At 21.5% G+C, this 16,814-nt stretch overlaps 5 protein-coding genes across 5 annotated transcripts; 4 read left to right on the top strand and 1 right to left on the bottom strand. All coding sequences in view use genetic code 6, as the record gives it.

The window, feature by feature from the left end:
- Nucleotides 1-1,309: 1,309 nt before the first annotated feature.
- TTHERM_00189540 (hypothetical protein) lies at nucleotides 1,310-3,126 on the top strand (the record flags this gene model as incomplete). The annotated part of the gene is made up of 2 exons (XM_001016630.2): nucleotides 1,310-1,882; nucleotides 1,942-3,126. 2 exons carry the CDS (start codon nucleotides 1,310-1,312, stop codon nucleotides 3,124-3,126), a joined length of 1,758 nt encoding a protein of 585 aa, XP_001016630.2.
- A 550-nt stretch (nucleotides 3,127-3,676) lies between these two features.
- TTHERM_00189530 (hypothetical protein) lies at nucleotides 3,677-7,326 on the bottom strand (the record flags this gene model as incomplete). Its single annotated transcript, XM_001016629.3, has 11 exons — nucleotides 3,677-3,773; nucleotides 3,837-3,973; nucleotides 4,026-4,141; nucleotides 4,200-4,535; nucleotides 4,592-4,696; nucleotides 4,762-5,240; nucleotides 5,309-6,054; nucleotides 6,114-6,290; nucleotides 6,478-6,631; nucleotides 6,848-7,097; nucleotides 7,242-7,326. 11 exons carry the CDS (start codon nucleotides 7,324-7,326, stop codon nucleotides 3,677-3,679), a joined length of 2,682 nt encoding a protein of 893 aa, XP_001016629.3.
- Nucleotides 7,327-9,072: 1,746 nt separating this feature from the next.
- TTHERM_00189520 (zinc-binding alcohol dehydrogenase family protein) lies at nucleotides 9,073-10,134 on the top strand (the record flags this gene model as incomplete). The annotated part of the gene is made up of 1 exon (XM_001016628.1): nucleotides 9,073-10,134. One exon carries the CDS (start codon nucleotides 9,073-9,075, stop codon nucleotides 10,132-10,134), a length of 1,062 nt encoding a protein of 353 aa, XP_001016628.1.
- A 2,260-nt stretch (nucleotides 10,135-12,394) lies between these two features.
- Nucleotides 12,395-13,492, top strand: TTHERM_00189510 (zinc-binding alcohol dehydrogenase family protein; the record flags this gene model as incomplete). The annotated part of the gene is made up of 1 exon (XM_001016627.1): nucleotides 12,395-13,492. The coding sequence occupies one exon, from the start codon at nucleotides 12,395-12,397 to the stop codon at nucleotides 13,490-13,492; it is 1,098 nt and encodes a 365-aa protein (XP_001016627.1).
- A 367-nt stretch (nucleotides 13,493-13,859) lies between these two features.
- On the top strand, nucleotides 13,860-14,372 carry TTHERM_00189500 (dual specificity phosphatase domain protein; the record flags this gene model as incomplete). The annotated part of the gene is made up of 1 exon (XM_001016626.1): nucleotides 13,860-14,372. The coding sequence occupies one exon, from the start codon at nucleotides 13,860-13,862 to the stop codon at nucleotides 14,370-14,372; it is 513 nt and encodes a 170-aa protein (XP_001016626.1).
- Between the last annotated feature and the right edge of the window lie 2,442 nt (nucleotides 14,373-16,814).

Here is a 16,814-nt window from a genome sequence, read left to right as displayed (position 1 = left end):
AATAATTAATATTTTAATTAAAATTTATCTACTTATATATTTCTCTAAAAAAGTGAATACCAGTTTATTATTTACTAATCAAATAATCAAAATGTTGTTTTTTAGTAGTTAAGCTAATATGCTAATTCAAATGCTTAAGTAAATACAAGGTAAAAAACCAACCAAGGAGTAGTCAGAATATTATAATAAAATTATATAAAAATATTAACAGCAATAGATATAAAGTTGATATTATTATAAATTATTACAATAAAATTATTTACTAAGAAATTCACTATTTAATTATGCACTACTTATTTATTAAAAATTAAATTAAACTAATATCTCACTCAAAAATTATAAAGATAGTATATTTTATATTTATTTACTTATTGATTTCATTATACATAGTATACATCTAATATTAAATATTTTTAAAACTACTTTAGTATTTATATTAAATCAATACAAAATATAATATATTAATAAATTTGATAATTAATTTTTACATTTTAATATCTATTTAATGAAATTTATACTTTTGATTAACTAAATTAATCACTCTTTATTATTGTATCTTTTACCTTAAAATTAATTTTTCTATTCTCATTGATTAAAAATTTAATGATACAAGCAAGATAGTATAAAAGAATTTTTAAAAATCACAACACATGCAAACAGTCAGTACAGATAGAATAATTAGTTAGTTTTTAAATTATAAATAAATAAATAAATTTATGCTAAAACTTTTTTCATTTCTTTCCCCTAATTTATAGAATAACTTTATCATTTTTTTATTGCATATTTTAAGTTTAGTTTTTAGTGTAAAGAGATAAGGTAGTAAATATCTAATTTTAATAATTTTAGATGATGGTAATATTGACTTCAAGAATTGTCTATTTTTAAAATAGTGTCACTTATTATAAATTGAAGTTGTTTTATAATAATTGTATATTGTAAATTATCAAAATAGACAATTTATAAGATTTCCTTTGAATTTTTATAGACCAATTGCATGCTGATAAAAACTTAAGTAAAATTTAAAAAGATATTGAATTAATTAAATAGATAAGTAGGTATTTAATAAAAATAAAACAAATTATCAAAATTAATTATGTATAATATTTATATTCTTTGTTTATAATATTTTAATAATTGTATTCCTTTTTTATTAAGCAAGCAATAACCTCAACTTGGTTACTATCAATTTTTAATAATTCAAAAAATTACTTATTTCTAATTTTTAACTGAAATAATAAAAATTAAAATTAAATTTTGATTTATTTACAAGTATTGATTGCTTACAAAATTAGATAGAAAAATCAATTAAATGAGCGGAATAACTTAGTTAAAATAAAATTGCCCATAGTTAAATTAGGGTATATTGCCAAATTAATCTTATAATAATCCAGGGCGCTTAGTTTTATTCAATAATTATTCTTAAATTAATAATGTTTAAACCTAGCAACTCATGAAAATTCCAACATAATAGCCTTATTAAGTTTAAACAAATTAGATTCGGTAGGTTTAATATGGTATACCTTAATTCAAAAATAAATCTATTGAATAGACAGCATTGCCACAAAGATTATATTATCAAATACATCAATGTTAACAAACACCATAGTAGGTTTAGAAAATATAATATATAACCTAAAAATGTTAACCAATTTAACAAAATTATAGTTAAAACCCTCATTAAAGATAGTAATTATAGTATTAATAGCAGCAAATATAATCATAATTTACTAGTGATAAAGTAAGTACTAATTTTTAACCTATATTGCCATAATAGACAGTAGATTACAGTAAAATTGCTAATTTACAGTATAATACAATATCACCTTTTGTAGGTTCTGTAAAATCTAGTAGTCCTTTGAGAATTCATCAAATAGAAAAGCTAGTAATGGCTTTAAATTAATAAAATATAATTTTAAATCATTTTTATATTTTATATAAAAGACATAACCAACAACAGCGAACACAGAAATGACTTATAGGGGTACTATTTAGGAAATCAAACCACTGAATATAAGCAGCTATGGTGCGATTTAATGTTAAGAAATATTGAAAGGAGATGGAAATTAAACTGATAGAAATAATTAAATTGTTTGCCACACATTTTAGAACGAAATTTAAAACAATGATAGCTTTTTAAATTAAATTAATAACAATGACGCTTTAAATGTCTCATTTTCAAAAGATAAAAATAACAACGTGAAAGAGTCAGCTGGAGATTTAGAATCAATTAGGAAGAGCTATTAGAATTCTCATAACAATAGTTTTCTATTATCTAACTTATAAAATGCTCCCCTCATTTCTTCTCCTTAAAAGCAAATAAATTTTACACCTTCTTCAGTTAAGAATAGTCCAGCAGTTAAGATCAATCATTTTTTACCAAATCTCACTCTAATAAATAATCTAAATGAATAATCAAATCACTATCCTACTCATTAAAGAAGTAAATCTGCTTGGAGCCCTTTAAAATAAAATAAAGAATTTTATTTAAAATCTGAAGAGTTTTAATTTTGCACTCCTATGAAACAAATGAATTCGGATTAAGTTTTAGATATTAAAAATTCAACTCCCAAACAAGTAGATTTCAAAGAAAACTAGTGCTATTCTCAATAAGGAATAGCTTTTTCTCCAATAATAGGAAAAGTGAGCTTACAGTATATCTCTAAAAATAATCCTTAACCTCATTTTAATGATTAACCTTCATAATTCCATAAGACTCCTGAAAGATCCAAAGACGCAGTTTCTTGTGTATTCTTTAATTATGGAGAAAAGAAGAGACCGACTAAAATAAAACTGAAATATACTCCTATTGAATAGATTTTAACTCCAGACTAATTACAAGAATATTAAACTAAGCATCAAGATTTAAATCTTATCTAAAATAAGCCAGAATCTCAGATAAACATTAGCTCCGAAGTAACTCCGTTAAAAGAAAATAACTACTAAGAATAAAAAAAGTAGTAATAAATTGTAAGTTTGAATAACTATTGCGAAAGCTATGTTTCAACAAGCTAGGTAAATACAGAAAGCAACTTAAACGACCAAAGAACAAACAAAAACAATAATTCTTCAAATAAATTTCAAAGCTGCTTGTACGCAAATGAATTAGTATCAAGTGTTTATTCTTGAATAACTTTGTAAATAAAATACAATTTATAAAAAGTGTAAATAAAATAAATGAATGTACATATTATATATAAAGTAAATAGCTTTTATCAATAAATTACCCATAAACTTAAATAATTTTAAAAGAGTTTATTTTTAAATATCTATCAGTGATGAAAAAAAGCATCATAAATTCCTTTTTATTTACTAAATTAAGTATTTTAAAGAAGAAATTTATTTGAATTTGCTGGTAGAGAATTATCAGTAAAAAAAATTGAATCAAAATATTATTTTTTTAATAAAAAAAGGAGTAGCCTATTAGAAAAGTTTGTTTAGATATAGTTTTTATAATATAAATTATTTAATTCAATTATTTATTTTTAAACTATTAAACTAATTTATTTATTTATTATCAAGCTAATTAAAAAATAATTCATTTTTAAATTATAAAATTAGTTTATTTTTAAATCTAAATAAATAATTTATTTTGAAATTATTTGAGCAGCCTGCCTTTAATGTATTGAAATAGTTGTGACTAAAATAAATAAGTAAATAATATTTATAAAATTTAGACTCATAAAATTATTAATTTATTTTCTGAGTTGTTAATAAATTTATTATAGTGATCTGTTCTGGTAGGAATGGTACTTATCCAATATTATTTTTCTAATCTGTTATTAAAATTAAGTTAGTTGATTTCATTTATAAATGAAAAATAATTTTATAAAAATTACTTTAAGTTTGTATTTACAGTTTTATTAATATCTTCGTATTCATCAAATGGAAGTCTTTCCTTATTTTTATCTCTTATTTGTGTGATTTAACCATCTTTATCTTCAAGTTGTTTTAAGAAATCGTCTACATTTTAAATCTATTTAATAATATAGCATTAAATTTATATTTTAGTATAAAATTTCATTTACTTATACAACTGGAGGCTCTTCACCATCACTGTCATCATCTGTAAGATTATCATCATATTCTAGCTCTTTGACTTTTGATGGACAAGCATTTTCAATTTTATTAATATTGGCACAATCTTAATATTATTAAATAAGAATTATAATTTATAATTTATCTATTGCTAAAAAATATACCTCTAGGAAGCTAAAGCTATTTGGGAAGGTATCTGATTGTTTCAGAATATATAGAATGAAGAGCAAATCTAGATGAAAGGCCAGGTGTTTTTCCTAAAAATTCATTTTTCAAAGCATAATAATCATTATTTATTTTTGGATCTAAATTATCTTATATTTCCATATATTCAGGCTAGAGATAGTACTCTGAATCTACTTCGTTGAATTGATTATAGTTGATATAAGGTCTTAGAGTGTCATGGGATGTTATAAATAAATGATTTGGTAATTCTAATGGCTTTAAGAAAGTCTTTGGCATGCACTCTATTAAACCCTAAACAGAACTAATCTCTTTAACTATTTTATTTAAATTGATATTATTTTTAATTAATGCAAAACATAGATAAAAATACAAGCTCCTGTTTTTCCTTGCTTTGAGTATTCCCATTCTGCTCCAGTTCTGTAAACTCTTTCTGTTTCTATTGGGGTGTAATGAGAGCATATAAGTCTTTCGAAGTCTATTGAAAAATTTTAATATTATTTTTAACTTTCTATATAAATAAATTATTGAGAAATAAAATACTTGTATAACGCATTGCTTCAACTTCGTTTCGAGGTAGAACTTCGTATTCATGAAGGTCGAGGTCATTAAAATCTTTACGAGGATTAATTTCGAAAGTATGATCGTATTTTAAATTAGAAGCATCGTATTAAATTGGGAAAAGTGTAGTACTAACATCATCATCTGAAAAACTAAACTCGAAAGCTACAAACTCCTTTTTTCCAACACCTGCATATTCTGCCTTCTACCAGTCAAGTTAAACTAACTTTTTGACATCTTCTTTGGTTTAACAATCGCAAAGGAGATTTTTCAGTTTTATAAGTCTGTTTTCCATTCTCATTTTTAAAATAATTTTGGTTCCTGCATTCATAAATCTTTTCAAAATAATTTTTCTCAATTTTAAATTGTCATTTTTATCAGTATCCCATGTATTTGACATTTATAATTCCTAGTTTCTCTGTCCAAGCATGACATGATCCGAATTAATTTTCTTGCTATATCTATTATTTATTTAATATCAAAAAGATAAATTAAAATTAAGAAGAATAGTTATTTGCCAAATAAATACCTATGAACTCCTTCATCTTATATGTTATCTAATTTTGACTAATGGTAGTTCTTTCTTTCAGTCAATATATTTTATACTTCTTCTTCTGTGATAATCTCATCACCAATACACTAGAAAAATTTAATATCCTTATTCTTATCCATCAAAGAAACAGCATTGCACTTTTCAATGAATTCCCTTTCTTATTAGCTACGAATATTTTAATTTCCAGAAATACTATTCTGATCATAGTCTTGTTCTGGAACTGTTATTTTTACACGATTCTTTACTGACCCAGAATTTATATTTCTAACTTTGAAATTTCTTTCACTGTTCATAGATTTTATAGAAGAATTTAATTTATCATCTGGAACAGCATTTTGTGTATTTCCTAAATTAGAGTTTTTAAATTTAGATTATATCCTTTATAAGTTGGCATTATTTTCATCTAAAACTTATTTCACTTAGTTGCCAAACTCATTTTATATGTCTAGATTGCTTTGCTTTTTGGAACCTAACAATAAATTTTCATTTCCAACAGATAAAGTCACTTAAGGACTTCCAAATTATTAAATTCCTTGATCTAATTAAGAGTTATTCAAAGATTTTTCTAATTTTTTAAGCTTTGTATTAGAAAGGGGACGTTTACTATTCCCTCCTTAAAGAGATTACATTTTTGTTTTCTTATTTTATGCAGGATCTTCATACCTTCCTGAACCCATCAGTCTAATTTTCAATGGTTCAAAATCAAATTACGATATTCTTAGCTAACAACATTTAAAATTTAAATTATTTAATAATTTTAATTTAGAACAAAGCGATTTACTTCTGCCTCACAAATGATAGTTGTATTTGTAGAAGGTGTATATTATATATCAATCTCTACTTATCCATTACCTGGGATGATCCCTTTCATAGGAATGATTTTCATATCAGGATGGTCTTTTTAAAAAATAAACTCAAATTCAAAGTTGATCGGTATTTTACAGACAAGAAAGTTAGACTTTTTTCAATTATAAAATATTTTTAACACTTTTATCTCAATTAAAATAAACTTTTTGCATCCTTAAACTGATATTTTTGTAAAGTACTTACATACATGTCAGTTCAAGAATAGATTTATTTATTTATTAATTTATTATTTATTTATTTATTTATGATTAATATAAGTTAAAAGCAACTATTTTTACAATTGTATTAGTTTCTCCTATTAGAATGGTTCCGAAGTCAATAAGTCTTGGAAAGACATTTCTAAGATTATCTCTATCAAGAACAGGATATGCATGAATGGGTATTATGACATTTTCTGTTTCAGTGTTTATTCTTATAGTGTCATAGAAGTATCTAAAAGTTTTTAATTGAAAAAAAGTATGTAATTTATCTGTTTAGAATGTTTTTAATAATTTTAAATTTTTATGAGAATGATTTTAATCTTTTTAAAGTTTTGTATTGAAATTTATCACTAAAAATTCGAAAATCGCTTATTTATTTATTATTAACAATTAACTAACAAATCAAAAGAACTTAAGAAGCCCAAATATAAATTTTCTAAATATTTACTTGTACTCTGTAGGTTTGAAAGATATTTAAATTTCTTCGCTCATACCTGTAGGAAGTAATCCCTTTTTATTCATTTTTATAGTAAAATTATTTGACTCTAAAGGCAAAACATGAATTCTTTAAGGAATAGTAGCCTTATTGATAACTTTAACTTTTATTGTATTCAATTTATTAATTTCATATCCCATAAACTTAGCTGAAGGAGGCTCTACCTAAATAAACGAGTTTCCCTAATACTTAATGAAATCATCTGTTTGTATAGTAAATTATTTTAACTCATTTAAATATTGGCTAACTAAAAGCGAATAAATTTTTGTTTGTTTTTATTTTGCAATTTATGATTATCTTAAATAAAAGTTACAAATTTATAATGAAATCTTATTTTAAATTTTACATTTGGATCCGATGGTGTCTTTGTTTAAAATTTTTGCCTTTTAAAGTAAAGTATTTGGAATTTCTAGTGGAATGGTTTCCTCCATTTTATTTTATTTTATTTAGTCGCTTTTATCTACAATTATATCAAAAATCACTAATTTATATTTAATTCTGCCTTTTTATATTTATTACTTTTAAATTGATGTATTATATATCTGCTAAACAAACAATTAAAAAAAATATAAGTTTCTTTAATTTTATAACTCAACTAAAAGGCCCACAAAGCCTAAATCTTGTTTTCTATTTATTCATGTTTCAAAGATTTTATTTATTTATTTATCAATTTATAATTTACAACTAATGATAGAAAAAATGTATTTATTTTTTTTTGCAAATAAACTATTTACAAATTCAAAAATTAATTAAATAATCATTTTAATTTACTTTAATTCTACCAAGATTTTATATGAATAATTTTCCAAATTTAATATTTCAAAATCACATTTTTATACATTTCAAAACAATTTTAAGATCTTCGATTTATCAATTTCAAAATTTGAATTATTTACTTACTTGATGTGATTAAGTGAAAATATTTAGTAATAACTAATTTTTAAATTGTAACAATACAATATAAATTTATTCATAAAATAAACTGTTTTTTATAACAAGTTTAAAATTTTCATAATAAAATTTAATTAACACATATAAAAATGTCTACTTAGTAAATTTATTTGATTATTAAGAAGAACTTAAAATAATTAAAAGATAGTATATAGAATAATTTTATGGTTAATATTTAATACACATATCAAATAAATCTTATTTACAAACAAAACGTATAAAAATGTTTTTTTATTTCTAACTATTATCATAAAATACATGTCTATCTTAAGCAATAATATTTTATTATAATTTATTTTCTTAAAAAAAACTTTTTAATATCAAAAGTATTCTATTTTATATCAAAATTATTTATAATATTAAAAATGTAAAATTCAAAATTTTTTAAAATATAATTTTGAATTATAAAATAAAGTATTTTTATTTATGTATTAAATCTATTAAAAAGTTTGTTTTTAAAAGCAATTTAATAAAGATCACAATAAAAAAATAGTTTTATTATTGTTACTTATATATTTGGTTTGGTTACTTAATTTTAAAAAAAGTAAAAATTCTTTAATTTTTCTAAATAACTAAAATAGATTTTTTATAGAAAACAAAAAGAATAATAATTATTCTATGAAAAAATACAGATTCATTCTTAAAATAGCAATTATTATCTTAATTTATTTCTAAAGATGATAAAATAAATTTTATTTATTAACACAGCAAAATACATAAGAGAAATGTTTTAATGCTTTTATTATAGAATTCAAGATGCTTTTAATAGTTATTAAAATAAAAATAATCATCACTTAAAGTTGAATAACAAAACTAAATAATTTTTTATTCATTAGTTGTATTTTTCAAATTATTTTATATTATTTAAATACCTGTGATAGATTTTTTATATCCTTATTCAATAATTTTAAAAAAATTACATTTAAATTATAATTATAATAATTTGCTATCTTCTTTTTTCTGATAGTGTGATTTGATAAATCTTTTGAAATCTGACTTTTTGCTTTTAATTTTTTAATAACCACTTCAAAAAAAAATTGAATAATAATTTATCTATTATATTTTAGAAAGTAAACTTCAATATTAGAAAAACGAAAGAAGAAAAAAATTCATAAATTTTTTGGACAGTAACCAACCTTTCACTATTAAAAATAGCTTTTTTAATATTAAAATATAAATAAATTCTATAAAAATACAAAAAATTTAAAAAAATCTAAAAGATAAAAATGGCCTAAATAATACCTTCCTCTGCCAGTGCTGTTGGGCTAATAAGTCCATAATGTGAACTGTAATTGATTCGTACTCCTATTAAACCTCTTGGACCTAAAGATTTACTTGTTAGAGTAGAAGCTGTTAGTATAAACCCTGTTGATTACAAAGTACTTTAAGGACTAAACAATAAAAATCTTTCAGAAGATAATCCTACTATTGCTGGATTTGATGCAAGTGGTGTTGTTGTCAAAGTAGGTTCAGATTGTTAGCTTTTTAAAGTAGGAGATTAAGTATTTTATGCAGGAAGCTATATAAGAAATGGCTCTTTCTAAAACTATTAAATAGTTGATGAGAGAATTGTGGGAATAAAACCTAAAAAACTGTCTCATTCGGAAGCTGCTGCTATTCCATTAGTAGCTCTTACTGCCTATGAGGGCTTAGTTGAAGAAATGAGGATTCCATATACAGGAAAATAATAAAAATTAAATAAAACAATTCTGATTGTTGGAGGTGCTGGTGGTGTGGGAAGCATGACTATTTAAATTGCTAAAAATGTTTTAGGATTAACAGTAATAGCTACTGCATCCAGAGAATAGAGTAAGCAATTCTGTATTAAAATGGGAGCAGATTATGTAATAAACCATAACTAACCTTTAGCTGAACAGTTAAAAAATATTAACGTTGATGGGTTAGATTATGTTTATAATTGTGTTGAGATGGGAAAAAGCTATTTTGATTAATTTGCTTCATTAATTAAACCTTTCGGTCATATTCTTGGTATTGTTGGTTTTGATGAGCCTCTTGACTTAAAACCATTATTCTATATGAGAGCCAAAATAACAGCTGAGTTAATGTTCACTCGCTCAATGTTTAACTAAGAACCTGAAAAGCAAAATTAAATTTTGAACCATATTAGTGAACTTTACGATAAGCAAATACTAATTTCTACGATCTAAATCACTAAAAAGTTTTCTATTGAAAATCTGAAGCAAATGCTTGAACTCTCAGAGTCTGGAAAAACTATTGGAAAAATTGTTTTGTCTGATGTCTAAGGTTTTTTTGATGCAAAAAAGTGATCAATAATCTTACATTTTAGATAAATAAATTCACATACAAATAAATTATTTATAATTTGTTTGAAGCATTTCTGATAAAACATAAATTTATAATTAAAATATTCTTTTTTTGTTTAACATTTATAAGATTTTCATAATGTTTAAAAATATGTGAATGATTTTCTTTTTTAAAACAATTTTGATTCTTTTAAACAATTTAAAAACAAAGTTTTGATTTATTTTTAATCTCCAAAAAAAAGTTCATATTAAATTATTTTGCTATGATTATTTTTTACTATATTTTAATTTAAAAACAGTAAAAGAAAAAAGAATGAATTAATTTGTTAGCTTATATTAGATTTTATTTGATCTTTCTATTGAAGATTAAAAATAAAATTATGCAGTTAAAATTTATTTCAAAGTTAATAAAATGTGAAAATGTTTAGCTATTTATTTATTAATCATAAATAAAAAAATTTTACTATTATTTATTATGTAGATGTAAAATATTTTCTAAAATAAAAAGTAATTAATTAATTACAATATGATTAAATAACTTTTAAATTGGCTATCTAAACATATAATTTAAGCAGTAATAGTAAAAAACTTTAATCAGAAAATATCATAAAAAAATAAAATTTATTAATAAAATTACATAAATTATGAAAGATAAAATTTAGTTGTTAAAATTAAGAAGTAAAAAAGTTAATTAGAAATTTAGCAAACAATTGCGGATTTTAATTATAATTAATTATCTGGATAATATATTTATCAAAAAGAAAAATCTCTAGTAATTTTCCTAAAACTCAAACTAGAATTTAGAATTAAACCTTTAGACTAAATTTAGTAGTTATTCTATTGTTTTATAATTCTTGACGGCTGATTTAATGTGATATAAATCTAGCCGTTAATTTTATATTTCAGCTATATTAGAGATATAAAAACCTTTATACTCGATTATTTTTGAATAAATAGCGTTGGTAATTAATTATAACGTAGTTAAATGTAAATTAAGACTTTCAAAAATATTTTATTTTAATTAATTTTTTTTAAATAATATAGATTTTAAAAAAGAAATAATGAGAAATAAATAACTGTAGTAATTTGATCAAATATGTAATAGCATTTTTAATTAAAAAAAATTATCAGATTGTTACTAAGGCTAAGTATATAATTTTAATAAACTCTTTGGCTTAATAAATCAAATAAAATATAAATATCATTTAAAATTAATTATTTTTTTTATTAATTTTGGTTTTAATAGCTAAAAAATAACTAAATTTTATGATTAAATTTTAAATTATATTTATTTTTTATTTGTTTAATTTAGCATGTGAGTTTTAAATTCTATATTTAGTCTGGTTTTATATTTTATATTTGTATTTATTTTTAACCTTTTTTTGTTAAAAAATTTATTAAAAAATGTTTTAAATATTTTGTATTAATTTAATATTTTATTTATTTATTGATTTGTTTTAATAAATTAAAAATTTTCTTTTCTGATAATTTCTTATACTGTAAAATATTATATTTTATTCATTTATTTTAAAAAACATTCAACATTTTTATATAATAATATTTTACAATTACTTATTATAAGTTTATTTTACACCATAATTTTTGGTGTAAAATAATCATATAATGGGTTAGTGTTAAATAAAATTATACAAAACAAATGTAAATTATATAAATATTGGGTTAGTGTTAAATAATAATATATAAAACCAAGTGTAAAATATTCATAAGTTGACCGAATTTTTCGACAAAATTATAAGTTAAATGCTTTTATTTAATTTCTTACTAATAGGATATTAGATTATTTATTTGTCAAAGTGAATAAGTTATTTATTTATCATTTCTCTAATAAAATGTATTTAAGGTGATACATATTAATAATTAATTTTAATTATTTGGTTAATAAAAATATTTTCTTTGCAGATTTAATTAAATGTTTTAATCAGAAATAATTTTTTTATATTAATTTTTTTTTCAATAATTTGAATACTAAATAAAGACATTATTAATTTCTTTTAAAATATGATGAATTATAAATAATTTACCTAATTTAGCTCAAATTGTTTACAAAAAATTTTTTTTTGAAATCAATGAACTTACATTGAATTAATTAAATAGAACAAATTTGGAATGAAAATAGAATTATTGAAATTTCTATTAATATTTGCTAGAAAAAAGCTTAAATAGGACCTGGTTGCTGTTTTGTTATACTTAAAATAATTAAAAAAAAACCTATAAAATCTAAAATACTTTGAATTTCTCTAAAATGGCTTAAATTACTCCAGCAATTATTAAAGCTATTGGATTAAAAGATCCTAAAGGTGATTTATCGTTAATAGAAGTTCCTCTCAAGTAGCTTGGTTCTAAAGATTTACTTGTCAGAATAGAAGCTGTTAGTGTTAATCCTGTTGATTACAAAAAATTGCAGTCTATCAGAACTTAAAATATTTCTTAGGATAATCCTGTTATTTTAGGATTTGATGCAAGTGGCGTGGTAGTTAAAATAGGCTCTGACTGTAAGCTTTTTAATGTAGGAGATTAAGTAATATATTCGGGAGAATATACTAAACATGGATCTAATGCAAACTATTAAATTGTAGATGAAAGAATAGTTGGAAACAAGCCTAGAAAGCTTAGTCATGCTGAAGCAGCTGCTATACCTTTAGTGAGTCTTACTGCTTATGAGGGTATTGTTGAAGAAATGCGCATTTCTCCAACAGAAAAATAGCACAATTAAAATAAAAACATTTTGATTGTTGGAGCTGCAGGAGGAGTTGGTAGTTCAGCTATTTAAATAGCCAAAAAATTTTTAGGCCTAACAGTGATTGCTACAGCATCTAGAAAGGAAAGCATAGATTTCTGCAAAAAAATGGGAGCTGACTTTGTAATTAACCATTAAAATCCCTTAGCTGAAGAGCTAAATAAACTAAATATTTCAAGTTTGGATTACATCTTCAACTGTGTAGAAATGAAGTCATCTTATTTTGAACAGTTTGCATCCTTAATCAAACCTTTTGGCCGTATTGTTGGTGTTGTTGGATTTGACGAGCCTCTAAATTTGTAATTATTATTCTTGAAAAGGGCAAAAATCTCAATTGAATGTATGTTTACTCGTTCTATGTTTGGTGAATAACCAGAAAAATAAAATTAAATACTGAATAAAATCAGTGAGCTATACGACAAAGGAATATTAATCCCTACAGTCTAAAAATAAAAGCAGTTTTCTTTAGACAGTTTGATTGATGCTCACAATTTAAGCAAATCTGGTAAAACTGTGGGCAAAATAAGTTTGTTTGATGTTTAGAGTTTTTTTGGTGTTGAAAAAAAAGTCTAGAAGAAAACAAGCTGCTTTGGATTTTTTTGAAAATATACTTGAAATATAAATTGCATTGAGAAATATTATTTAAATATTAAAATTTATTTTCAGTAAAAATTAATTAGGTCTATTTTTATTTTGTTTGAATTAATCTGTTGAACCTAAACGCTTTTTTAATTTATCTATTTATTTAGATAGAGTTTTTATTTCATTCTAATGTTTAAGCTATAAAATCTATTTTAATGGAATTTATTAAATATAGAAAAACGAATTCTTTTTATAGTGGATCGAAAAGAATTTATAAGTTTATTCATACATTAAATTTAGAGTTGTTAATTCAAAACAAAATCTAAAAGAATTAGTTAAAATATTAATAAAGTTTTGATATTATTTAGTATTTATTATTAGTTTAAAAATGGAAGAAGAAGAATAATATATTGATCCTTCTAAAAATGATGTTTATTGCGGCATTTAGATAATCAGTGAAATAATTCCTCCAAATAATTTTGGTAAGGGAGGTTTGTATTTAGGGAGAGTCCATATGGTTGAAAGAGAAAAGTAGATTTAATAAATGAAGATAGGAGCTATTCTATCAATAATTGATACTCCTGTAGAAATACACCCAAAAAGAAAAATCAAACACAAATTCATATAAATGGAGGATGAACCAGAGAAAGATTTGTCTAAATTTTTCGATGAGGCTAATAAATTTATATCAGATAATCTTTTGCACACGAATGTATTTGTGCACTGTTAAATGGGCATTTCCAGAAGTTCTACAATAGTAATTGCGTATTTGATGAAGCAAAGAAAATAAAACTTTTAAACAACATTAGAATATGTAAGGAGTAAGAGAGATTGTGTTGATCCTAATGCTGGCTTCTAAGAATAGCTTAAAAAATGGGGCTAAAAATTACAATTAAAATGATTTATTTACGCTCGAAACAAAAAAATGAAATATTTCATAAATAATGTAAAATGACTTTTATTTTTTTTATTTTATGAGGGTGCTGGATTAATATTAGTTTTAAAATCATTATCATATATATATATATAAACTAAAATGAAATTTTTGTGTTGGTCGATTTAAAAATAATATCCCTCCATTAATTAATAAATATATGTATTATTGTTATTTTTTAAATAGCTAAATTATGTAAATGTGTATATATTTATTTATTTATTTATTTATTTATCTATCTATCTATCTTTATGTTATTTATGAAGTAGAATAATGAGCTTTTCTAAATTTATTAATTTAAAAAAAACTAAAATTATAAATTAATAAATATTTCGTTCTATATCACTTATTTATTTTCACATTTATTTAATTTTTTTAAATTAAAATGACCAAACCCATAATTTTATTATTTTGTTAACTTATTTGTTTAAATTATTTGAATGCCTTAATTTATTGCTGTCTTATATGCCCGCGTAAATAATATTGAGATTTTATATGGAATTAGGTTTAGACACAAGCGAACGTGAAAAATGTAGTTAACTGTGATATTCATCCCAGAGAAAACAATAAATGATCACGTTGGTAAGTGAATCAATCATGGATAAAGGGTATATGTGCTCAATTATTGGCATGATAATTGAGTTAACCACTATATATATAAAATATATATAAACATAAATCAAATATTAAACACAAATAATATATCAAAATAGAAAAAAATTGCATCTATGATCTCACTCATGATGAATCTATCAATCAATCCAACTAACAATCTATCTTTCCGAAATCAAAAGTAAAGAAATATATATAAAGGGAGGGTTTAGTTTAACTATAAAATTAGGGTTCTACTCAACACATACATGTAGATAGACGCTAACAAAATAGGTATATTTCAATCAAATTATATAAATAAATCAATGAACATATATACTCAAATACGCACAAAAAATATAAGACAGTAAATGGTGACAGATTTGCACCAAACCTTTTTCCTTTCAAATTAACTTATTTTTGCTATTGTATTTGTAAAATAGAAAATTTAAAAACAATTTTATTTTTTAATCTATTTCTATTATCTACTTAAAAATGAAAAATATTAAATTTTTCATATTTAAAATCACAAAAAATCATTAATGATAATAAGATTTAATAATACCTTAAAAATAATTTCGTATTCTTTTAAAAGATAAAGAAGACATTAATAAAAAACATCTGAATAAAATATTATTAAAAATGTTTATAACCTAATTTGGTGATCGATATTTTCTTAAATTATCTTTTTTTTTATTACATGAAAAAATAAATAATTAAATTCATATCTCTTTTATTTACAATAGCTTTATTTTCTTAAATTTTAAAGATATGCAATTTAGTTCTACTGATTTTAATTTGCTTAAATATATTATAAACTAAAATTAATAGTCTATCAAATTAATTTTATAGAACAAATCATAATGTTTAAATTTATATATCATATATATTCTTTAATTCATCCAAACTTTTTGAAAAAAAAAATAGAGTAAAATATTTATAAAAATATTTTTAATAGAAATATTTTTTGAAAATTATTCTACTTACTATTTATAAAACATAAATTATATTTAAAAAATATTAATATTAAATTAATTATTTCAAAACTTTTCTTAATTAAAAACTAAAATATTATTTGTTTTAATATATAATATTTGTAATTAAATTTAAAAAAAAATCAAATACATTATAATCAAAAATACATAAATAAAGTTAGCTTTTATTTAAAATAGCAATTGATTTTTAATTTTAATATATTATTCAAGTAAAATAATTAATTTTTTTTGCTCAATTAAACTTTTTGACTTTAAAAAATACTTCTTATTATTCCTTAGTAAATTTTTTATATTAAATTACAAACCCTTAATAAGTCATTTATAAAATTTTTATCTTCGCATTACTCTTGATGAATTTCGTAATCATTTTAGTCATTAAAGCATAATTTTTTGCATATTTTTAATAAAAAAATTAAAAAGTTTAGCTCAAATGAAAAAACATAATAAAATTAAAATACATTGTTTGGAGTTCTTTCAAAATCATTTTATAAAAATTCAACTGATATATCAACTATTTTTTCTTTCAAGTTTACCAAATTTTTAGACTGCAAATAACTTTTTTGTATTGATAAAATGAATTTTTAATTAAATGATAATATGAATACATTAATTAAATTAACTAGAAAATAATTAGAAATATTTTAGAATAAAATATTAAAGAGATGAGCTAAAATCTATATATTATTATAAATTTAAGTTCCTCAATTTAAGTGTAATTGTATAATAAATAAAATTTAAATTATAACTGAAACATAAATTTCAATATAAATAATATATTTCTGATACTTTAAGTTTTAGGATTAAACATCATAGGTTAATTGAT

The sequence above is a fragment of the Tetrahymena thermophila genome (assembly GCF_000189635.1).
Source record: "Tetrahymena thermophila SB210 genomic scaffold scf_8254638, whole genome shotgun sequence".
Taxonomy (NCBI): Eukaryota; Ciliophora; class Oligohymenophorea; order Hymenostomatida; family Tetrahymenidae; genus Tetrahymena; species Tetrahymena thermophila.
The sequence above is the reverse complement of the archived record's forward strand: the minus strand, read 5'-3'. Positions and strand labels throughout refer to the sequence as shown.